The 25,666-nt window shown below is 34.1% G+C and overlaps 1 protein-coding gene across 4 annotated transcripts in view; it reads left to right on the forward strand.

Moving 5' to 3' along the window:
- Positions 1–367: 367 nt before the first annotated feature.
- LOC133332229 (dorsal-ventral patterning tolloid-like protein 1) overlaps positions 368–25,666 on the forward strand; it is a 29,877-nt gene continuing 4,578 nt past the window's right edge. The window contains exons 1-11 of one of the 4 annotated variants that reach the window (XR_009754410.1): positions 368–573; positions 671–884; positions 1,141–1,358; positions 6,236–6,362; positions 6,449–6,550; positions 6,641–7,069; positions 7,142–7,545; positions 7,614–7,783; positions 12,602–12,786; positions 24,015–24,194; positions 24,271–24,308. Coding sequence is in view for 2 of the 4 variants with exons in the window: in XM_061540610.1 (XP_061396594.1) it covers positions 378–573; positions 671–884; positions 1,141–1,358; positions 6,236–6,362; positions 6,449–6,550; positions 6,641–7,069; positions 7,142–7,545; positions 7,614–7,783; positions 12,602–12,779; positions 24,015–24,194; positions 24,271–24,287 (2,235 nt within the window). In the remaining 2 variants the exon portion in view is untranslated. Of the gene's footprint in view, positions 574–670; positions 885–1,140; positions 1,359–6,235; positions 6,363–6,448; positions 6,551–6,640; positions 7,070–7,141; positions 7,546–7,613; positions 7,784–12,601; positions 12,787–24,014; positions 24,195–24,270; positions 24,309–25,666 lie in introns of those variants that run through there. The other 3 variants (XM_061540610.1, XR_009754409.1, XM_061540609.1) reach the window with 3 other exon arrangements.

Raw genomic sequence — 25,666 nt, forward strand, 5'->3', positions numbered from 1 at the left:
ATCCACGCCTTGGATAGGCCTTGAAAAAATCTTCTTTAAAAATCCACGCCTTGGATAGGCCTTGAAAAAATCTTCTTTAAAGAATCCACGCCTTGGATAGGCCTTGAAAAAATCTTCTTTAAAGAATCCACGCCTTGGATAGGCCTTGAAAAAATATTCTTTAAAGAATCCACGCCTCCTTGAAGCCTTAACAAATATTCTTTAAAAAATCTACCCCTTTTATAGTCCTCAAAAAAATATTCTTTAAGAAATTCACGCTAATGGCTTCAATTCTGCGGTTAATTATTTTTAAATCTAATTTTTATCAATTATTTAAATATTCTCCCTTCCCCCTCTCTCTCTCTCTCTCTCTCCGTCACAGATGTGTTCATGAGTATATGGATATATACTCAGAAGTGCAATCATCGGAACCAGCAGAACTGATAAACTCACCATTTGGTGGCCGTTATTGTGGTACAATACCACCCCGACAACGCATTTCCATGTATCGTGCCATAGCTATTTCATTTTTTACCAATAAAAATCTAACAACACCGGATCTATTTGAGGGCACCTTTAGATTTATAAATGCATGTAAGTATCCAAAAAAACAGACATAACCCTCAATTCTCAAGACAAATATTTAATAATCCAAATTTAACCCCTTTTGAAAAAAATTCCTCTCTTATAGCGGAATATGAGATTGGTATACCAATTGCTGGTTCGCCATGTTCCTATACAATAACACCCAGTTTGAGTATAAATAAGACGGGCGTCTTAATATCGCCCACCTATCCGGGTGCCTATCCCAAGGATATGTCCTGTACATATCAATTTTTGGGTGAATCGAATCAAAGAGTTCGTTTAGAATTTCGGGATTTTGATCTGTTTTTTGGTGGACCACAGTGAGTACCATTGATGGCTGACCAAAAGCCCTAAAAGTTTTACTCTAAGGTATATTTTTTTCACCCATCCAACAGGGAAAGATATACCTTAGCTGTTAAAGCTTTTCTGTTAGAGTGTATTTCAAAATTTTTATTAATCAAAATTCTATTTTTTCAAAATTTTCTTTTTTTATTTTCTATTTCATTCTAAATTTAAATCTCTGAATCTCTACAAAAAAAATCTAAATCTGTCTACCTATACCAATCAATCTATCAGCTGCCCATTCGATTATGTTAAAGTTTACGATGGTCCCGACAATTCATCAGCATTAATTGGTACATATTGCGGACAGCAAAGAAATTTAGTTTTATATTCGAGCGAATCGAGTCTGTTTGTTCATTTTTTTACATTATCGCGCACAGCCAATACGCAAAATCGTGGTTTTAAAGGAATTTATGAATTTAGTGAAAGTTTTGTTAAATTAGATTTTATACGTAAGTATTGTCAACTATATAACTACAACAACATCAAATCAAATATGGTATTTTATTATCAACATTATTTGTATTGTTTTATGAGATTTTATTTATTATACATATGTACATATTTTTTTTTTTTTTTTGTTGAAATAGGTTTGTCTTTGTATCACATTGATTTAAAAATGAAAGAAGGAGACGCAGCATCCAAAAAAATTAATATTTCAGTCCACATACCTTCGAAAGTCTGAAGGGATTTGAATAGATTATATTTTGAGGTAGGATTTCGTAGAAAAACATTTTTAGGAAATCCACTTTCCCCAAATGGATTTCTGAATAACCCACGTCTATGTATTTAAAGACTATCACTATCCTGGAACCGTATTCCTTAAAATCCACGACTACGGATATCAAAGGTCTTGGAAAGAATATTTTTAAAACTAGGCGACTATGGATTCAGAATGATAGCTTACTTACCTAGCTGGCTTGTTACAGAACGGTTGTTCCATAAGCCCAGTTTAAAAAATATTTCCAAGCGCGTCGGTCTTGTGCGCATCTTCTCCAATTTGAAAGACCACGTTCCAAGATGTTGTTTTCTACTTGGTCTTTCCATCTAATTCGTGGCCTTCCCCTTCTACGGGAACAAGCAGTAGGCTCGCTTTTATATGCCTTTTGAGCAGGGACATTCTCATTCTTTCGCACAACATGGTCTAGCCACAGTAGTCGCTGCAGCTCAATACGACTGACTGACAGGATGATAGCAGGTCATGAAAAAATATTCTTAAACTCCTGAAGAGATTAAAATGTATAATCTCACCTTTGGATGATGATTTTCGGCACAAATAAAAGTAATGGACAACATTCTTAAAAAGTTCATATCTGAGATTTCTAAACCTATCACAGGTCCTGAACAATACAATAAACTTGAACTGAACAATCCAAGTCTATGTATTAAATATCCTGAAATATATTCCTAAAAATCCACGCCTACAGTTATCACAGTCCCGGAAAGAATAAACGTAAAACTGTACGATCATGGATTTCAAAACGATCGCAGTACATGTTCAGAAAATTTTCAATGTAGATTCCTATTTTAACACAATTCAGATATTTATTTAACACAATTCAGATTTTAAGTAATTTTAAGGTTTTAGACCCATATTTTAACTGAATATTTTAGTTGGAGTTGCAGAGTACCTGAGCTGGCTTAATGCCAACTCGTGATCTTGAACGGAAACAAAGCTACCAAAGACGATGTTATACCCTCATCTGGGTTTACAGTTTATGCAGAACTGCATCCCATTATAGGGAAAATCATACCAGAAGAAATCTATGATTTGATATCCGCTTCATTTATCTCCTTACGACATGGAACCCAAATAAATTTAACAATAGGGCGTATATCACACAAAACACATTAAACTTCCCAACCAAGCTCCCGAAGTCTCTGGCGAGTCACTGTAGATGTGTGTGGCCTAGCGTTGTCCAGGTGGAACACATCTCTTCTGTTGCCCAATTCTGGCCGTTTCAGGTCAATTGTTATCTTCAATCGCTTCAGTTGTTGACAATAGAGATCAGAATTTAGCATTTGGCCATATGGAAGCAAATCATAATAAATAATCCCCTTCCAGTCCCACCAAATGCATAGCAGAACCTTCCTGGCCGTTAGTCCTGGTTTGGCCACTGTTTGTGGTGCTTCACCGCTCTTTATCCACGATCGTTTTCGCACAGTGTTATCGTATGTGATCCATACCTCATTCCGTTTGACCAAGGTTTCGCAGATGGAAATTCGATCCATCCTATTTTTTTCTGTTAATCGGTGTGGCTTCTTTTTAAATCCAGCTTTATGTAAATGATTTAAAGTAGTTCCATCAATGATATGTGGAGCGAACATGTTACGCTTCTATATACTTCCACGACGGATTAAGCCTAGGAAGCATTTTTTTTCAATTATCCATATTTGCGGCCTGTAGTATGAAAATAGGAATAATAAACAAGTAAAACTATCGTTAAACTTGACCAGGTCCTAACTGTTAATACCCTCAACCTGGAGATAAACATTCAATATATATAAATATTATCGGAACTTGTATAAGGAGGCTATGGAAGATTCGACACTTAATAAGAACCCAAAATATCAAATTTCGTTGTTGAAAATATTTTTACTAAAAACTCAACAATATAGGTCCACGTATAGTCTCCAGATACGTTTTTCGATCGTGTTGGCTATAATTTCATAATTTTGCCCTTTTTAACAATTTTGATGATCCTAGGTGCATTTTCCAACCGAGATTATTATATGTTAGCATTACGAAGTGACTGCAATTTGACGTTCGAAGACCTATGGGGTAAAAAACTTCTTCACGCGCCATGTTCGGTATGTTGAAGATCCAAGCCCAACCTAAATGTCAGTAGTTTAGTGCTTAGTATTTTCGCCTCTATATACAATGTATGATCTCTGGGTCAACAAAAATAACATATAGAAAAATAAAGAATCGTAGACATCTAGAAAGACGTATAGAAAATAGAAGCCATCCAGTTTTTTGAGATTATAGAAGACATCTAGGTCTTGTAAAGACATTAAATGTCTCAGGTTTGTCTCTAGACAATAGTGGGTCTTCTATATACAATAATACAGACAATAAAAAAAACTTTTTTGTCTCCTAAAGGCAATGGAAGACATCTGGAACTTCAATGGACATAATGATTAGTATTCTAAAACTAACTAAAGACTCCTTCCTCTTCCATGCAACGAAAGACCTACAGTTCAATAGAGGACAACTGGGTCTTCCATAGACAACTGAAGAGTTCCACCTCTTCAATGATAACGAATGACTCCTTTCGGAACTCTGGGCCTCCTTTATTACATTGAGTGTACCGTAGACAACAGAAGGCATCTGAGCCTCCCAAATACAACCGAGATAGTTTAGTCTTTAGTATTTCTCCAAGCAGCAATTCACCATGAAATAGCCTCTATAAAAAAGTTCTGATTGATTTTAGGTATATTAAATAGACACCTCATGATGGAGGGTATTAAAAGTTCAGCCGACCCAAACATCATGGCATTTTTACTTGATTAGTTTTATTCATGACAAATCCCGCTAAAACTTAGCATCTTTAGGTATAATTTGTACGTATCTCAAAAGTATTTGAAGATGACCTCTGTATCATATATAGGTAATAGAGGGCTTCTGGGGCTTTTATAGACAGCGAACAAGAGTTCGGTTAGCTATCTGAGACATTAGATGACGTGTGGAGAATCTGTAGACAAAAGAAGTCCCAAAGGCAATGCAAAACCTCTTACACTTCCTCTAGCAGTTTTTCTAACACATAATAGAAGACTTCCGTATCTTCTAGATACAATATAATACATCTGGGTCCCCTATAGACAATAAAGGACTATAGACAATATAGGGCCTAAGTTAACGAAGACCCTAAGACTAAGCATCTAAGGTTACAATGGATCATGAGTATATTTATTTGATATTTGAACCCAAATGGCTTTAGAGATGTGCAAGACTGAGGAAGTCCTTTGGTTCTTCCATAAACAATTAGGTACATGCGGTATTTCTATAGGCAACAGGCGAACTATTCCTTGAGACTTCTATAGACAATGACCTAGAGGTCTTCGGTCATCTATATAAAACAGAAGACCACTTCGTCTGTCTGTCTGTGTCCCTGTCTTCTGTATACTATAGAGAAATTGTAGACCTTCTCTAGACATTAGAGGACCTGTGGATATTCCATGGACAACAAAAGACTTCACAACAGCTTTTCCAAAAACAATGGAAAACCTATTACAATTCCTCCAACTTCTGAATTTTCTGAAGACAATATAATACCTTTGCGGACCCTGCGGACAATTCATGTTTAGTATAATTCATGACTGGAAACCCTAAAACTAAGCACCCATTTGTACCTATACAAAGAGATGTAAAAGTCTTCTGGGTCTTCTAGGGCCTATAAAGGACCTCCATGGTTTCCTTAGTCAACAGATGTCCTCTGTTTCTTCTATAGACAATGACCAAAAGGTATTCGGTAATCTACACAAAATGTAAGACCTTTTCGTCATTTATGGGCAACTGGAAGACTTCTATAGAAATTAATAAAACCTGTGGGATTCTGGGACTTTGGACTGTAGAAGACATCTACGTAGTTCTTCCAAAAACAATTGTAGACCTATTGCACTTCCTCTATCATCTGGATCTAATATATAAGTTTAGTTATTCGACAAACAACAGTAGATTTCGAGTCTTCTGGAGACAGTAGATTATCTCTGCGTTACCCTATAGACAATAAACGATCTCTGGAAAGTCTTTAGTAAAGGAAAAAACTCTATCTCCTCCATAGACAATGGAAAACCTCTAGACTTCTACGGATATACCATAGAAAACAAATGGGTCTTCTGAACTTTAAGACGTTTACAGTTTAATTCATGGCGTTTAAATTTTCAAGGGTCCCAACTGTGTTTCAGAATAAATAAAATATTTTTAATTTTTTTCAAGTTTTCAGCATAATTTTGATTTACATTTTATGGCTTACTGTATGTGTTTGTTATTATTGAGCTCATTCCGATGCGGAGGAACTTTGATGGATTACTCTGTACATATTAAATGTTTCGTTATTCATTTATTTTTGCAATTATTGGTTACAATTTTTTATAAAATTTTAAAACAACTTCTAATAAAACTACAACAACTACTCTTTCTCACCCTATCCACAATACAACAAAATTTTTAAACTTCCAAACTATCATCCGACAATTATGAAATGGTCAAAATTTTCAAAAATCTTAACTCTGTAACACACAACGACAACTACAACAACAACATAAAAATCATCGATCTTCCTTCGCTATGAAAACCGAAAAACAATATCCAAAAAAAAATAAACAGGAGAAAATGATGGCATTCACATACGTGGCTCCGAATGTGATCAAAAGATTTTATCTAAAAAGGAATCCACAGGTTTTGTCCTATCGCCAAATTATCCTTATCCCTATATACCAAAGACCGTTTGTAGGTAAGTAAAACAAAAATTACATTAACTTCAATATCTGAATCGCTTATTCATTTTGTTTTTGTGGGGATATAATTTTCGTTTTGCAGATATTTCATTTATGGTATGCAGGATGCCCAACATTTAGAACGGGTACGTTTGGAATTTTTGGCATTTAACATACCAAAGGTTGAGCATAAGGATAAGAGCGAGTAAGTAGACACCAACACACATATACACCTATAGAATTGAGGCAAATTGTCAAATTGATATCAATAACAAATGTATTCGTACCTTTTCAGATCAAATTGTACCGATGGCTATCTGAAAGTCTATCTCAAGGGCCAAGAAACTGCCGATGCCTATGATAAATTCGATTATGAATTATGTGGCAATGAAACTCAACGTGTTGTTAGTGATGGTCCCCGTCTGGCCATGGTATTTAGTTCGGGTGAACTGCAAGGGCGTGGTTTCAAGGGTAAATATACCTTTGAGACTGAGTACAAAATACCCGGTACCGCGGCACCCGATGGCACCTGTAGCTTTACCTATGTCAGTTCATCGAAAAAACGTGGCGAATTGAATAGCCCCCGCTATCCATCGAATTATCCCTCGGATACGAATTGTTCATATCTGTTTCTCGCCGAAGCCAATGAACAGGTGACAATTGTATTCGATCATTTTAAAATAAAGGCCGATGGTAATGCAAATGTAACCGCAGGGGCATATGGGTAAGTTGTAGCACCCAAAAAATTGCCAGTTAATTTCAATTTTTAAAATGTTTATTGTTATTTTATTTACAGCTCTGTTAACTGCTTTGAAGATTGGTTGGAAATGTATGTCGTCTATCGGGATAATAATGATCGTTTTCTTGGTCGCTATTGTGGTATGACAGCGCCCGGCCCCGTCGAGAGCCCAAGGGGTGCGGTTGGTTTGCGTATTACATTGCATACCGATCAAGAGAATGTGGCCAGTGGTTTTAAGGCTCGTTATTTTTTTGAAACTGCCAAAAGTGAGATAGGCGACTGTGGAGGCAACTTTTCCAGTGAAGATTCAGGCATTATAACATCCCCCAATTATCCGGCGGGTTATAAGGCGCCCGGTCGCGGTATGGCCTCAATGGCATGCAATTGGATAATGACAGCCCGTCCGGGCTATAAGCTATCAATACATTTTGAACACTTCTCATTGGAGGGTGATCCGGCAAGTGAGTATAGAATGAAGTATCATTTTCAGATTTTTCTTTAACCTTGTTCTGGTTCATTTTATTTTCAGATCGTGGTTGCCCTGCAGCTGTTTTGCGTCTTTGGGTAAATGTTGACTCCGATCAACCGCCTTTGGAATTGTGTGGCGAAAAGCCCCCCATGGAACAATGGCATTATATTTCTACGGGACAAACGGCTCGTATTAGTTTTACCACCAGTGATAAGACTGTTGGTGCACCGGTAAGTAGGGGAGACTGGGGCACCTTCGGCACTTTTTTTTTAGAGCTCTATATCTCAGTACTTATTGAACATATATAACAACTTTATGGCTGATTATTGTCCTCTGACTCTTAATTATCAAAAATAGTTCCAAAAAGATATATAAAAATAGTATTAGTTAAAAAATTTTTCAGTTTTGTAAAAAAAGTCAAATTCGCCGAATGTGCCCCAACCCGGGGTACCTTCGGCATTTGATGGGGCACATTCGGCACCATAGTCATAGCCGGGTAATTGTCATCGCTATCAGTCTGGTTGAAATTCTGATCCTCTAAAGGCTCTATTTGGTTTTAATACGCCACACAATGTTTGAATTATAGGGCTTTATTTTCTAGCGGCGGACGTTTACATCTCAAGGTCGCACACACCATCAGAAATAGAGGTTTTCTATCGCATTTTCGTCAATACAAGCACGTTTGATCTTATATATGCATTTTCGGGCCATATTAAAGGATTAGTTTTAAAGACAAACTCAAAAACATTTTAAGGAAATACTATTGCACAATCTGTATATGGCCGAATGTGCCCCACTTTAAAATGCCGAATGTACCCCGAATGTACTTTTTATAGTTTTTTTCATTTTTTTCGATCAGATTTGTAAAAACATTATATTTTTAAATATTTTTATAATAATACACATCGTAGTTAACAATTTTTTAATAATATTGTCTTAAAATTTTTAAAAGTTGTATACACGAAATACTTACGAAATTGAATTGAAATATTACAGAAACATCTATAAAAATACAAAAATCTATGTATCTAAATAAGCTTATTAGCTAGAACTTTCAAACTTTGTGCCAGTTATTTATTTCGATATTCGATACCTATGTATCGAAACTAGTGATGTACGGTGAGAGCTTCATATTGAAAACGCGATTGCCGAAGGTGCCCCGATGCCGAAGGTGCCCCAGTCTCCCCTACTAGAAACTCAAGTTCGAATGGTTAACGGACGTAGCTCTATGGTCAGTAGAAGATCGTTAGATCTGTAATTTAAAAAAAAATATGGTAGGTTGTTGAGAAATGAGTCTGCTATGGGTAATACAACACTTCTATGTTTTTGGACTAGGGTCTACAGGACGTAGATGTTCTCTATAGACAATATAATGTCTAGGTCTTCATAGAACAGTGTGTAATACCTTTGGGTCTTCTATAGACAATAGATTACCTTTAGGTTTCTATAAAAGTGGACGATTTTTAGGCAGAAGATTTCTAGCCATAATGTAAAATATCCCCTCTTGAGAGATTAGATCTAGGTATTTCCCAATAATAGAAAACTTCTAGAGATAGTACATATATGGGTATTGTATAGGCATTATAGATCATTGATGTATTATATAGACAATAAAGGACATCAGGGGTTTCAATAGGCAACTGACGACCTCTAGGGCTAGATCTTCTACAAATAATAAAACAATGGAATACCTCTGCGATTTCTATAGACAATGTAAGATTTGGAACTTCAGTAGACAACATAAGACCTCTGCGTATTCCTCTGAAGCTAACAGAAGACCTCTTCTTCACCCATATGCAATGAAAGACTTCTAGGTCTCCTTTATTTAATAGAGGATTACTGGTTGTTCTATAGATAACATAATACCTCTAAATTTTCCAATGATAACGAAGGAAATGCGGTTCCTTCTCTGACCGTAGACTACAGAAGGCATCTGAGTCTTCTCAATACAATACAGGATCGTAGACCTGTAGTAAGAACTCTACGTTCTCTATAGACAATATATGACGTATATAGAATTCCTAGAAAATAAAAGTTCTGCAGGTTTCTTAAGATAATATAAGACTTTTAGAACTTCCATAAGTAGGAGGAGAACTCTAGGACATAAGAGGACCTCAGGTTTGTCTATATGCTATAGACGACCTGTGTACTTCTATATCCAATATTAGACATCTACCTCTTCTACAGACAATCAAAAACTTAATTGTCTCTTGTACACAATGGAATACATCATGCATTTCTGTAGAGCATGGAAGGCATCTGGATCTTCGCTAGACAACATTAGGCCTCTGCTTATTCTTCTGCAGCTAAAAGAAGACCTCTTCCATAGGTAACAAAAGACATAAAGGTCTTCTATAGACAACAGAAAACATCGAAATCTTCCAATATGACTTTTTCTATGCTTTCTGGACCTCCTATTTTAGTTTGAGACTTCTGTTGAAAACAGAATGTAAGTAAGCTAACCGAGAAATCTAAGATTTCTATAGACAATAATGCACCTGTATAAACAATGAATGACCTCTTGGTCTTCCGTAGATAACAAAAATTTATTAGTCTTCCAGAGCTAACAGAACAAGTATATAACATCTAAAAGCAATGGACTTCGTTAGTCAATCGAAGACCTATACATATTTAGATAGACACCAGAAGACTTTCTTTCTTTGTATTCTATATACAACTGAAGACCTCAACCCCTTCCATAGACAACGGAAGATCTTCGCATATTCTATTGTCACCAGAGGATCTCTCGGACATATGGGTCTTCATTAGCTCTTCAAAGATAACGGAAGTCTGATGGACCTCTTATAACATGGGTTCTTCCATAGACAATAGAATGCTTCTCAGTATTTAAAATAACAGAGGACCTCTGGGATTTCTATAAAAAATAATGAACCCTTGGATATTCTATAGACAACAGACCTCTTCCATCGACAAATGAGCTCTGCGACTTATATATAATTAAAACGCACTCGATATCCCATTGTCCCTGGCACTTCTATGGAGACCTGCCACTTCCTCTGAGACTTTTATAGACTACAGACGACCTCTGGGTCTTCTGTAGACAGAAGGCGACCTCTGCGTCGTCTATATTGAATATTCTTAGCTCTTTCGAGAAGACCTATGGACCTCCTGTATATTATTGGTTCTTCCACAGAATATAGAATGCCTCCCAGTCTTTAAAGTAGAAAATAACTCTGGATATCTATAGAAAATGATGGGCATTTGGATCTTCTATAGACCACTTCCAACGACAAATGAAGACCACTGGGACTTAAATATACAATTCAAACCACTCGATCTACTATTGACTTCTGTGGAGACTTGCCACTTCCTCTGAGACTTCTATAGACTACAGACGACATCTGGGTCTTCTATAGGCAACATACGACCTCTGGATCGTCTATAATGAATATTCATAGCTCTTCAAAGGTAGCTGAAGACCTATGGATCTTCTATGTAACATTGGTTCTTCCATAGAAAATAAAATGTCTCTCAGTCTTCAAAGTCTAGTCTCCTCCGGATTTCTACAAAAAATTATCGCCCTTTGAATTTTCTATAGATAACAGACCTCTTCCATCGACAAATGAAGAGCTCTGGGACTTACATATACAATTAAAGAACACGTGACGACCTCTGGATTTCCCATAGACCCTGGCTTTGTCATAAAAAACTATAATACCTGTTGGACTTCTGAGGACATTATAAGAGGTATTCTTCCCCTGAGACTTCTATAGAAAATGGACATTTTAGACTTCTCTAGACTATAAACTAGACAGCTGGCCACCACTAGATCGCCCATATTGAATAGATGGCATGTTAGTATATTCAACAGAAAACCTCTAAATCACCCAGAGTAAACGGAAGGTCTGTGAATCATTTTCTAACCTCTGCACCTTTTTAAAAGACGTTGTTTCTTCCATAGCCAGGCCTCTGAGTATTCAAAGCAAAATAGATGATTTCATTTTTATAGACTATAACGGGTACCTCTATGTCTTTTATAGACAACAGACCCCGTCCATAAAACATTAGCACTATTCTATACAATGGAAAACCTTTGGATATCCCACAGACCCCGGCTTCTTCATTAAAAACTATAAGACCTGCTGGACTTCTCAAGAAAATACAAGAAATAGGTATTTTACGGTATATAAAAGATCCAATGGACAATAGAATATCCGTGGGTGTCATAAATAGTTATTATACAAGACTTCAATAATCAATATAAGGCTACAGAAGACCTCAAGATGTTCTATACTCAAATAGGCAATGGAAGATCTCTATAAAAAACCTCTATTCGTTCTATAGACAATATATGTAAGTTCTCTGGATCTCTTCTGTAATAGAATATATCTGGGTCTTCTATTCTATAAAGAATAGAGGACTTATATACACTTTAAATACACTTCCGTAGACTATAATTCGACCTGCGTCCTCAAAATCTCCTCTAAGCCTTTCCTACTTCTTTTACTGAATTTCCAAAGATGTACAATCCTTAGGTAATAGAGGATTTTCAAAGAATCCCTGGCACTTCCCTAGATAATATAACGTCACTCATTAGAGGACTTATATAGACTTTAAATACACAGTACACTTCTGTAGACTATAATTCGAACTGCGTCGATAAAATTCCCTTCTAGACCTTCCCAACTTTTCATACTGAATTTCCAAAGATATACAAATTTCCAAAGATATACAAATAATAGATGATTTTCAAAGAATCTCTGGCACTTCCCTAGACAATATAACGCCACTCAGTCTTCTAAAGACCATTGATGGCCGCTTAGGCTATAAAGACCTCAGCCTTATAAATCTCCTCTAGCATTCTCTACTTCCAGATATAAGATATATATTCCTTAGGTAATTGAAGATTTTCAAATAACCTCCCACACTTCCATCCTAGACAATATGACGCCACTCAGTCTTCTAAAAACCATTTATGACCTATTCTTCTATAGGCCTTTCCCACGCCTCCCCCTTTCGTCTTTCAACAATATACAATATATTTTCTTTTAAAATTGATATCTTAATATTTCTAATTTCTCTTACAGGGCTTCCGCATTGTATGGACTGAAATACAAGATTCTGGACCAGGACCACCATACATTGGCCTGCTCTGCGAGTCCACCTATCATTTTCAGTGTGAAGTGGGCTATTGCATATCCGATAAATTGCGTTGTGATGGTGTCAAGAACTGTGGTCCCAACGATAATAGTGACGAAATGCACTGTGAGTCGTGAGTGAGTCGAACGGTTCAGTTCATTTTTTTACTTTGTTTTTGTTAGTTTAATTTGATTTTAAACCTTAAGTTGAATTAAATTGCGAAAAGAATAACTTCTTTGTTCCGCAAAGAAGTTCCAAAGAAACTTTGAAAGCATTAAGTTTCTAATTTCTAATAATACGAAAAACATCCTCCGGGATTTTTTCATTATTAGAAATTTCAATTATCATTTAGTTTTTAAGTTTCATTTCAAAATTTGTTTCTTAATTTCATATTTCTGTTTCATTTTAGTTTGCGTACATTTTTTGTTTCTTCTTTTCATTTATGTTCTTTCTTTAAGTTTCCCTTTGGTTTCACTTACTTATAAATTCATTATAAAAAACGTTTCCATATATATTAATATGAAACTTGAACCCGACGATACACTTTTTCCAAACTAAACTAAAAACCAATCTAATCTTAAAAATTTGCTGTTTTTTAAAACTATACCAACTAATCACTCTACTATTAAATAACATTTAACTAAATTTATATAAAACTATTTACTAAAAACTAAATTATATAAAATCGAATCAATCTCAATCATCAATCTTAGTTAATAATCTAAGCCGTCTTCACCACCAATTTTAAAATTAGTATAACTTTTGACTGTGACTGTGTTTAGAATAAAAAAAATTAATGGACTAGAGGGTTTATAGTTTCGTGGGAATATATTTTCCAAAATATGAACCTATTGAAAACTGTAAACCCACCATCCATTCCATCACTCTTTGTCTTTTAGCGTATTTTGTGTAGGTTTCCGTTTTTTGTCATAGTTTTGATGTGTCAAGAAAAATGTGTGTTGCAGTTGATTTTGTTTTTGTGTTCAAATGTAAAATTGCATGTATATTTTGTTTCGATTTTAATTTCGAATTTGAAGTTGGTTTCACGTTATATCTGCAACATCATCTATGTATGAGTGTGTGTGCATCAATCCCACAATTATGTTTTTTTAGTTGTTGCACCACCAGAAAAGTCATTCCAAATACAAGTTGATTTTTGTTTTATAGGTTTGTAGGAAACAACTGAGAAAAAATATTATTCTATACAACTACAAAAATATTATGCTTCTATTCTATAGATTCTATAAAAATCGGTAGACTTCTAGCTCTCCCAAAGAAGTCGAAACACCTATGGCTCTTATTCTTACAACTGGACATCATTCATTAAACAATAGAAGGCATCTTGTAAAACAAAAACCATATAGACAATTATGGACCTCTAGATAAACAACTGGCTTCTTAAATAGACAATAGAAGATAACATAAGGCCTCTGCGTATTCGTCTAACGCTAACAGAAGACATCTACCTTCAATATCCAACGAACGACGTCTAGGTATTCTTCCTATGACACTTGCAATAGAAGGGCTCTGAATCTTGTAAAGTCTTCAGAATACATCTGGAATTTCTGTAGACAAATATAGAAAACTACACCAATAATAGACTTTTTAAATAAACAAGAGAAGATAACATAAGACCTCTGCGTATTCTTCTGAAGCTAACAGCAGACATCTACCTCTTCCATATGCAACGAAGCAGCTCTAGATGTTCTTCCTCTTAGACGTCTATATTGAATCTGTGGGTCATCTATATTGAATAGAGGATATGTTAGTATCCTACATCCAACAGAAGACCTCTATATCTCCCAAAGTAAACGGAAGATCTATGGATCATTTTCTGACTTCTGCACCTTCTAGAATAGAATACATCTGAGATTTCCATAGATAATTATGTACCTCTAGATCAACAACAGACTTCTTAAATAGAAAATGAAAGACATTAGGGACTAATATCCACAATGGAATGACATGAATACACAAATACAAAAACAAACCTCTAGCTCCTCAAAGAAAATTGTAGACATTTGGCTCTTTCTCTAACATCTGTCCCTCCTATATAACTTTCGATCTTCCATAGACAATAGAATGCCTCTGAGTCTTCAAAAGACATTAGAAGACATCTGAAAATTGTTCGATATATACTTGAATATTTTTGGGAACTTCTCAAGATATTATAAAACATCTGGATCTCTTATATGCAGTAGAATACCTTTTGGTCTGTCAAAGACAATGAGTCCTCCAAGGACAATAGATGATGTATGGTCCTTATATATGCAATAAAAATCTTTGGGTCTTCTATATTTAACAAAAAAAATCAGTAATCTACATATTAGATTGGACTATAAAAGACCTCTTCTAAAGACCAGTAAATGCTACTCTATTTTTAAACTATAGCCACCTTGGTTGAACATATAGAGATATGGAGAGATGTGTTTCATAAACAACTTTAAAATGTTGTAGATTAAAGAGCAACTCAAAACCTTATATCGGCTATATTTTAGAAAATATCATCGTATTTTGTAGGTAGTAGAAACCTTCTGTGTTTTCTGTAAAGAAGATGGAATACTTCTAGATCCATAAAGATATATAAATCTTGACACTTTCTACCGTCAATAGAATGCCAATCTGAATGTCATTGAAGACCAGAAAAAGAATATTGAAAGACCCATAGACCCTTTAGACTTCTATCCTCAATAGTTTAGTTTATATCCGGAAATAGGAATCACTAATATCAAGCAATATAATATCTCAATAGACAATATATTATACCCTCTAGTAGAAGTACTCATGCTCTTTCACACACAGAATACTTATAGACAAAATAGGACATCTGAATTTTGTTAGACAGCGGTAGGTCTTCTAATATATACCAAGAAGAGAAGAAGAACGCTAAGAATTATGTAGATAATATAATATTTGTAGGCCTTCAATAGACAAAATAAGTTTTGAATGTATTCTATAGACAATATGAAACCACATGGTCTCCATAGATATTTTCTAGGTAAAAGAATTCCCCTGGGTCTTCTGTAGAAAATATGGAATACATCTAGGCCAATAAAGATTTATAAATCTTGAGGTTCCTTATCGTCAATATAAGAGTAATCTAAAGGCCATAGACGACCAGCTAAATAAAATTGAAAGACCTACATTCTATATGCAATAAAATACCCTTAAGGCTGCTACAGATAGTAGAAACCCTCAGGAATAGTTTAGGTCTTCTATTGACCAGAAAATATATCCAGAAAAAATACCAGTAGACTAGGCTTTTACAGGCATTAGGTCGCCTCGAAGTCTTTTTACAATCGAATGAAGATCGCTAAGACTTTCGTAGATAATAGAGTAGTTGTAGGTCTTCAATAGACAATTTATAACTCCTAAACGCCTTCTATAGGCAATAAGAGATCATATGACCTCCATAGATATTTGAAGACCTGAAGTTCTTCCATACAAAATCGAACACATCCAGTAGGTCTTCTGTATACACAAGACCTCTATAAGCAATATAATTTATCAAGTTCTTCCAAATACAATAGAATACATATAGACGAAATAGCGGACAATATAAGGTTCTCCATATAAAACATGAAAGGCCTATTGATTTTTATATCCTCATCTTTATGGATAATATGGGTATACACATTTGATACGACAAAAATGTCCCTCATCGAAATATTATCTTTTGCAATTTGGAGTCGATTTACAAACGTCAGCCCGTCTTTCTGTCTGACCGACTGGTGCGCACGATAACTCTTGAAGGAAGTAACTGATTTCATCCAAACTTTGCACATCGTAATATTTGTTCCGAACATAGTTCAAGTTCGAAGATGAGGAATATCGGTCCACTCTTTCTGGTACCTCCTCCTCAAAATTGTCAAAATTGGGAACAAATTAATTTTATAATATCATGCGAACAGATTATCCGAATTGAACCAAATTATTACCCAGCCTAGATTAAGTCCGAAGATGAGACCCATTAGTTCACTCCTTCTAGTACCTCCCCCACAAAGGGTACAAAATTTTCAATATTTATAAATTTAATATTAGGCGAAGGAAATATCCGATTTGAATCAAACTTTGCACAACCTATTACCTGTCTACCTTCTCCTACGGGTACCTCCCCCACAAAGGGTCAACATTTTATAAACTTGTGAATAACCGATTTTATTAATCGATCGAAAATCCGAAACCTTTTTTGTAAGAACATATACCTTATATAAAGTGAACAACACCGTCTGACACGCTTTTACTTGTTTTTTTCTCCTTCAGGTCTTTTTTGGGCAATAGAAATCAATGTAATGGCCAAAGTATACTGAAGACAATATGTTCTTCTAAAAACAATAGCATATCTTATGATCGGGAAGGGAAATCCTACATCCGAAACAACATCAAACCTCAAGTTCATTTATAGACAATATCTGATATTTAGTTCTCAAAGTCGATGGTCTGTACACACCCAAGTACCATTAGGTGTTCTTTAAACAATGAACGGTCTCAGAGATAAGAGAAGGGATCTAGATTTATGTTTTTAATCTTTTTAGACAAAGAATGAAAATAGAACCGTCGATTTTTGATTTTCTGTAGACCAAGGGATATCTATATAACTTCTATGGTTTATATAATGGCTTCGGAAACTTTTATAGACTAGATGGAATACCCTTTCAGAGCCAATAGAGACTTATAGAGGTTTTTATTTTAGCAATCCTGCTGCTCATATAGATTTTATTCCACATCATGTGTGATTTTTTTTTTATTTCCAATGAAAGCTTTTTTAGTTCATTTTCAAAATAAATATATATTTGTTAATATATTGCTTACATTTAGGCGTCATCTTTCTTATACGAATAGTACATACATACTGTTTTTTATTAACTCAAGCCAATATATATACAACTAAAACTTATCATTTTACTTACATATATCCTTCTTTCTTTTCTTATTCTTTCCTATCAATAAATACCGGAACTGTCTTTTTGTCTCACTTGTTTGTCATTCAACATTTAAACGTTACCATATTACCTTTACTTGATCTACCTCAACAACAACAACAACAACAACAATCAATCTACAAACCAACAAATCATTGAACAAAAAAATTGTATATTCTTCTACTTTCTTGTTCTTCTCTACTTCTACTACTACTGCTGCTGCTTCTTCTTCTATTTCATCTTCTACACTTTTTGCCAAAACACATCTACAACAAAATCTGTTAACAATTCACTTACAACAACACTGATCAATAAAAAAATCCCTCTACCAAAATCGAAATCCAACACCTCCTAATAAACACTCGCACCCACACACACACAGGTGACGGAACAAGTTTAAAATATTCCATACTCTTGTCAATAATTAATTTAGCAATATGGCTAATATTTACTTAACAAACAATGTTGAAAACCATTTCTTGTCAAAAGAAAGTAAATATTTTGAAAACGATTGCTAAATTATATATGCAAAACCCCGACCCTCCAAAATTTACGGAAATTATTTAGAATTCATTCCAATACTCTTCTGCCACACCTCCTACTCCACTACAACCACAAACCAACTACTACTACTACCACCACCACCACTACTACTACTACCATTCATATACAATTCGATCAAATCCAAAATAATGTTAAACACGTGAGTCTCAAATCCAAATCAAATACTATATTTTTTTCAAAATATATTTTATTTAATAATTATTTTTATTCTTCGTTTTGTTTTTTTTAATATATATACAAATATATATAATTGTTTGCCTTAATTTTTATTTATTTATTAGTTACTATATAATTTTTTTTCTTGTATAAATAAACCCGAAAACACACACATTGTCACATTTCAACACAAATCTATAAAACAGAAATCATTTTGTGTAAATTCGTTTTGAAATCATTAAAAGAGAGACATACAAATTCACGTTTTAAAATAACATTGGTACTTATACAAATTTAATACAATTCTTAGTAAATATTTGGTCTGGACTGTTAAGAGGATACTGAGATTGCTTTAGGAATATCTTGGCTACTAGGATTCCCATTTATAAATTGTAGAGAAAACATCTAAAAAAACATCTAAATGGGCATTAAAAGATATCTGGAGGTTATGTGCATAATTTTTATTGAAATCGCTTCGATGGATTTAACGAAAATTTTGCACTAAATACCTAACGTTATGCGACTGAGACCGAATTTGGCAAAGTTATCGCATTGAGTCTTAAATAAGGTATATTAATTTAGGTTCAAATAGGTTCAAATTTAGATATGTCTCCCATATATCTCCCGATTTCATCTAAATGTTGCACTAAAAACCAAACATTTTCCAATTACCACAAAATTTTGTACAGCGCACCAGGGATGGGTTAGGTTGAATGATATACGGCTGCCATTATCAGCCGTACCACTCGGAGACATTTGTCTATTGTGCTAAATACCTGATAACAGAGTTGTAGAGTGTATAATTTTTGATTATTTGATCAATTTCAGGATCTTAACAAAGCTAAAGATCATTTTAGAGTCAATTCCGAAAAAGCAGGCTAGAGTGTAAATTTCATATTTTCCAACCAGTCAATGTTTTCAGTTACAGCCGCTTTTGTGATTGCAAGGATTTCTGCCTGAAAAACGCTACAGAGATCGTTTATACGAGTTGCATATTGATAATTCCTTGCACCAATGCTTTCAATCAATAAACGCATCTACACGAAGGGCAGGCGCTTTTGTGATTGCAAGGATTTCTGCCTGAAAAACGCTACAGAGATCGTTTATACGAGTTGCATATTGATAATTCCTTCTGCACACTAGCGTGGCCAAAGGGCATCGGCCTCCACGTGTTCGTTCCCGTACTCTCGGGGTTTTCAAGATTATCTTTAAGGTCGCTTTTGGTGTACTTATTAGTACTCCGGTAATCAGGATCGACGCTGATTGATGTACGCTACTCATTTTGGCCAGCAGTGTATGCTTTTTGACCCCCTGCCACCATACAAGGCAACCATATGTAAGTATGGGGAGTACAACCGTTACATACAACCAGTGTATGATCTTGGGTTTTAGTCCCCAACTTTTACCTATAGAATTCTTGCAAGAGTAGAGTGCTATTAAACCTTTTAGTACGTTCCTCAACATTCCTTTTTCCACGTTAGCTTGTCGTCAAGGACTGCACCTAGGTATATTGCTTCTATGGAAAACCATTTCTCCACCCAGGGGTGACAGAAACTCCTGTCATCATATAAGACCTCTACGACTTCTTCCAGACAATAACTAACTCCGGATCTTTTGCAGGCAATGGGATACCTATAAGTCTCCAATAATCAATGGAATATCTTCAGAACTTGTGAAGACATTAGGGGGCTCAATATACAGTAGCAAACCTTCAGGTCTACTAGGAGTAATATAAATCCTACAAGTCTGTTATGGACATTAAAGACTGTCATTTCTCAAATAATTTCTAGGCAATAGAAAACTTTCAGGTCTTCTATTTGTAAAAGAAAACATCTAGTCTTCTAAATATAATAAAATCCCTCCTGAACTTCTAAGGATAATAAAAGACATCTGTAGACTATAGAAGACCTTTCTTCACGCCTTTCAAAGACAACAAAAGTTATTCAGTTCTACTATGAACCTTCAGGTCTTTGTAAGGCAATATACGTCAATAGTATTCCCCCAGTACTCTATGGACAATAGAAGACTTGCGGGTCTCCATGACTTTTATAGTCGATAGATTATCTCCCGACTTTCTATTGACTACAGAAGACCTTTCTCGAGGACTATTATACATAGAGGTATTTTGAAGATTTTCTAATGTCCGTAGAAGGTCTGGAGAATACGCCCAGGCCTTTCATAGGCAATATAAATGGTCCGAGATCTTCTATAGTTCATAGAGATCTTCTAATGCCCACAGAAGGCCTGGAGAATACGTTCAGGCCTTTCATAGACAATATAAATCGTGCAGGGTTTCTATAGACAATAGAAACCATCCAAGTCTGCAACGGGCAATAGGAAACCGTCATGTCTCCATGTCGTTTATAGACAATTGAAATAAAACCTCCAACTCTTTTATGGACAATACAAATCGTATATATCTTCCAGGACTTCTATGAACTAGAAGAAGAACATTCTGCAAGTCTTTCATAGACAATATAAATCCTTTGGGTCTTTTAAATGAAATGGAAGACCTTCAAGTCTTACATAGACGTTAAACGACATGTACATTAGAACTTTTTGCAAGGTTAACCTACACAAATATGTATCGGAATTGACAAAAAAACACATGTACAATGTAAATAAATACTTCCAGAAAGACTTCGAATTTAATTTATGACACATTTATGGTCTTTATTTATGATCACCCAAAAATACACATATACAAGAAATACTCTAAAATGCATATTTATGATTCCCTAATTTTTTATGATCTACATTAAAATACAAATCATTAGAACCTAAATATTTTCGTTATATTACCCGACTACAGTAAAACTACAGGTCTTTTCTTGATTGTGGAATATAGATCTTAGGGTCTTATATAGATATTAGAAAACCTATAGGTCTTAAATGGATCACATAAAACCTTTAGGTCTTTAGTACTATAAACTACATCAACATTTTGGACTATAGAACCCGTCAAATCTTCTATTGATAATTGAAGACCTTCTGATAATGGGTGACTTCCTGGTCTTCTATGAATAATAAAGTACTACAAATATTCTATGGGCTATAAACTAAGAGGTCTAGAGTCCCTCCTGTCCTTTAATGGCAATAGAATAATTAAGGTCGTTTTATGCATACAATATAATATCTCTACATTTTATATACTTAACCTCAAACCACTGGCCAGATCAGATATTTACATTATTAGAAAATAAATTCGAAAAAATTAGCTCTCAAAATAATCAGTCATAATTTCTTTCAAACTCCAATAGCATACATTTTTTTGTATAATTTATGTATGTAGCTTGGTAGTGTAGGTAATTAGTTAGGAGCAACATTTTTATTCTGGTAGCGCTGTAGTAATGTCCCCCATTTAAGGAAATCAAAAAATAATATTCCTGATATTATTATTGGTATATGGCACCTTAATAACACATGTATTCATTCATTTCCCTATCACCTAAAGTAGTTTTAGTAAATATTTAGTATTAAATAAGTTGCACCGTAACTACATCATTATCTGTTGCACCTTCATCAAATATATTAACGTTTCACCACTAAATGTCCTCCTTCTTAAATAAATCATTTAATAAATCTATTATAAAAAATGTCTAAGTAGTATTTTTTGTTTGCTATTAATGAAAACTTACCAAAAAACCCATAACATTAACAAATACAGACAATCACGAATATTCCAAAAAATTGAAAACTCAATTATATTAATTGACAATATCTTAAGGAAATTAATACGAGGATTGATATACAAATAGGCGCAGTATATCTCCCCAAACTACAAGTTTTATTTTAACTAACATTGAAAGAATCGCGAAATTAACTTTATTTTTTTGCCGAGATATCACCATTTCATATTTACTTCGTTATAAAATATAGCTGCTACACAATGCTGATTACCTGTTACCTTTATATTGTCTACAGAACAAAATTCGTATTTCATAAAAACTGGAAATCAAACAGAAATCAATTTAAGGTAACAGGCGAACAGTAGTAATCCGTAACAGCTATACTTTGATACACGGTCAACTTCAAATTTCCATATCTGAGGAACAAATGAAGGTATTCTCCTAATTCACAGAAAAAATCAGTTTTCTAAGAAAAACACTTGAGTTGATAAACGTGCCCAAAATAGCGAATAATGTGGTGTGCCGCTATATAGGGTCTACCTCGAACCTTAAGTCAATATTGATAAATTTTGGTAGGAAGATTTTGTACCCAATGAAAACCAATATAAGCAATTTCAGCCACTTCAATGTGTCTAAACTCCCCAAAATATTTTGAAGGTACCATAATATGGATGCTAAGAAGATTTGCTACCGAAGTAGAACTCTGATATATTCTCAAAATATGTCAATACCGTTATATATGGAACATACCTATACGTGAACCGATATATCCCAACTCAAAGCTCTATTGGAAATGGCAGCATCAGCACTGAATCCCGTTATATCTCCGAAGCCCCAAACTAACAGTGAAACAACCACGAATTTATCTTCATTCATTGCCAAGAAATAACGTTTTGAAATTTACCTTGAAGGACCAAAATGTAGCTACTACGCAATGATGATTGCCTGTTACCAACAATTTGTCTACTGAACAAAATTCATATTCCATAAAAACCGGAATTTTCAGAGTTATTTTGCTGGTATTGAAAGATTAAATTCAAGTGTATATATCTCAGTAGCGAATGAAGATATTTTCTTTAAATTTTCGATATTTCTTAGAGTGGAAGTTCTAGATTTTCTCCGGGCTAATTCATCGAAACCCAAATACCCCAAAATACTGGCATTTTGGTGTTATCGAGCTATTTGTATGAATTTGCATGAATATTTGTTTCGAAAACCTGAAGGACAAAAATAAAACCAATTTGGTTAAAAGTTTGCCAAAAACTTCCAAAATTTAGAATGCTACAGTAACACTTTTATTTGAAAACTCCGTTATATTTACGAAAACTGCAAATTTTACACCAAGTAACAGTAAAAGAATCACCAAAATTTTCCTTGTCTCAAAATATAGTTGCTACGCAATGCTGGTTGCCTGTTACCGTAAAATTATCTAACAACCAAAATTAATATACCCCAAAATATTCAGCGTAATTTGTTTCTGCAACGAAAATTCCTTTGGAATTCAATGTGAGGTACCAGGCGACCAGTAATGCGCAGCAGGTATATTTTGATACACCGCTAAATTCAAATTCCTATATCTCAGCAATGAATAAAGGCATTTTCATGAAATATTCGATATCAGTTATAGCGAAACTTTAAAATTTTCTCTGAACCAGTTTGAAACATTTTCCTTGTATTTTAGAAAAATTAATATATAATTCCCTTAGAGAAAATAAGAGAAATCCCATTCTAAATTTGTATTCTTGATTGTCTTAATACTCACACGACATTTTGCCAACACATACCTACCGTCATTAACACTCATTGACGACATTTGTACATCTCGACATCATAAATGTATACAAAAACATACATCAAATACATATAACATTTTGTATAGTCACTTTTATGTATATTATTTTCATATACAAGATATATTTATTAAAATAATATATATATTTTTGTATAATATTTATAATATTGTATATATTTATTTATATCTCTATCATAAATTATTTATTTTAAAAACGCTGCCAAAAACTGAATATTTTTTCTAATAGATTCCAATTTTTCCCCTCCTACTATTTTATTTTTCCATCATAACAATACAGGTACCACAAAAGCGCAGGCGGAGGATCACGGCGTTCTAATTATAACAACACTTCTCGTCGTCTCGTTCCTAATTTGTCTCCTATGCATACTCTATCACTCCAGAAGAAAACGTAGACAGCAACTGCATCAATTGGGTCTGCATCGTAATGCTCATTATGATTCGCAAACAAGTGCCACGGGTAAGTGATATTGGAAATTGTTCAAATTGCGATTTTACAATATTAATAATTTTTTTGGTTTTTAATTTATTTTCAGTTTTTCGAAGATTTTAAGTTGTGTGCTTTTTTTGTTGTTATTATTGATTTTGCTAAGGTAAAAATTGTGTTTCTTTATTTTATGTTAATTGTGATCTGCAATGTAAAGATTTTGTTATGAGTCCAATAAAATGCTTATCAAACTGCCAGAGTTCACACAGAATTCGGTACGAAAGTTTTCTGAAACTAAAACAAATAAATCATATTCCTGTTTTTCTTTTTTTCTTGGTCTATAGGGCGGTAACCTCATCTGGAATCTCTCCAAAGATGGTCAACTTTATGAAAAATATATATACCTTATATAAAACGAATAATACAATTTGTGTTTTATTCCATAGACCTCCGCAAACCATAGATAGGGCATATATTTGCCAGCAACACTTTTGTTCCTTTTTTCCCCCTTAAAATACCGCAAATTTTATTGCATCAATTGCATTAGATTAGTCACACATTATGGACATTTTTTGGAATAACATACATTTTAATCCAAGTTATTTGCTTACAATATGAAATAGGACCTCTATTAATCCCCAATATACCACCAAATGTAACATTGAACGCAATTTGGAATAATTATTACATTTTCCTGAAGTCCAGACATATTGGTAAATTTCACCTAGAAAACGACAACAATTTCATTTTATATTAGCAAGTAAAAAAATTTACATTTTCCTCTATACATCACTGAAAAAATCGTCCAAATTGGTTGGATATATACGGAGATATTCCTATTTGAAGTTGATCATCTTCCAAAATATGCCTACGATTGAGTTCTGTTTGCCTGTTACACAAAAATGAAAAACCACACAAATCTGTTAGTGGCAAAAATGGCAATTTTCATGTTAAAGTGTTGCCAACCACATGTGTTTGTTATATTTATGATGTGTAGAGAAAATGTAAAGCATACTCTTAGGCGCATATAAAACACGTGCAAATCGAGCCCTAATATATTGACGTTTACAGACGAATGAATACTTTTTGAAAACACTTTACTAATAATTTCTCTATATCAAAAATTATTGAAAATAAAAACCTTTGTTTTTTTAATTTGTATTTTATTTCTTAATAGATTAACAAATAGCAATTTTAGAGTTATTTTAAAAAAAATCAGAGACACTGCAGATAAATGACAAATTATTTGATTTTTTCTTCAAAAATCGTTATTGTTTTTAATGTAAATAATGTAGGATAGCAGCAGAGATGGACATAATTTCCATTTTCGCATAAAAGTCTGCATCTATCTCATACTACGTCCTCAGACATCATTCCTCACTAAATTTGATCATTTGTCACACGGCAATTACTTTACCGTTGGCTGGAATTAAATCGGTACTGTTGCGATGAATTAATGAGATCTGAAATAAGAAAAAAAGGAATAATTAGGTATTAAAAATAAA

Source organism: Musca vetustissima, unplaced genomic scaffold (assembly GCF_032173495.1).
Source record: "Musca vetustissima isolate MV318-11 ecotype Yass unplaced genomic scaffold, APGP_CSIRO_Mvet_v1 utg65304, whole genome shotgun sequence".
Lineage (NCBI taxonomy): Eukaryota > Metazoa > Arthropoda > Insecta > Diptera > Muscidae > Musca > Musca vetustissima.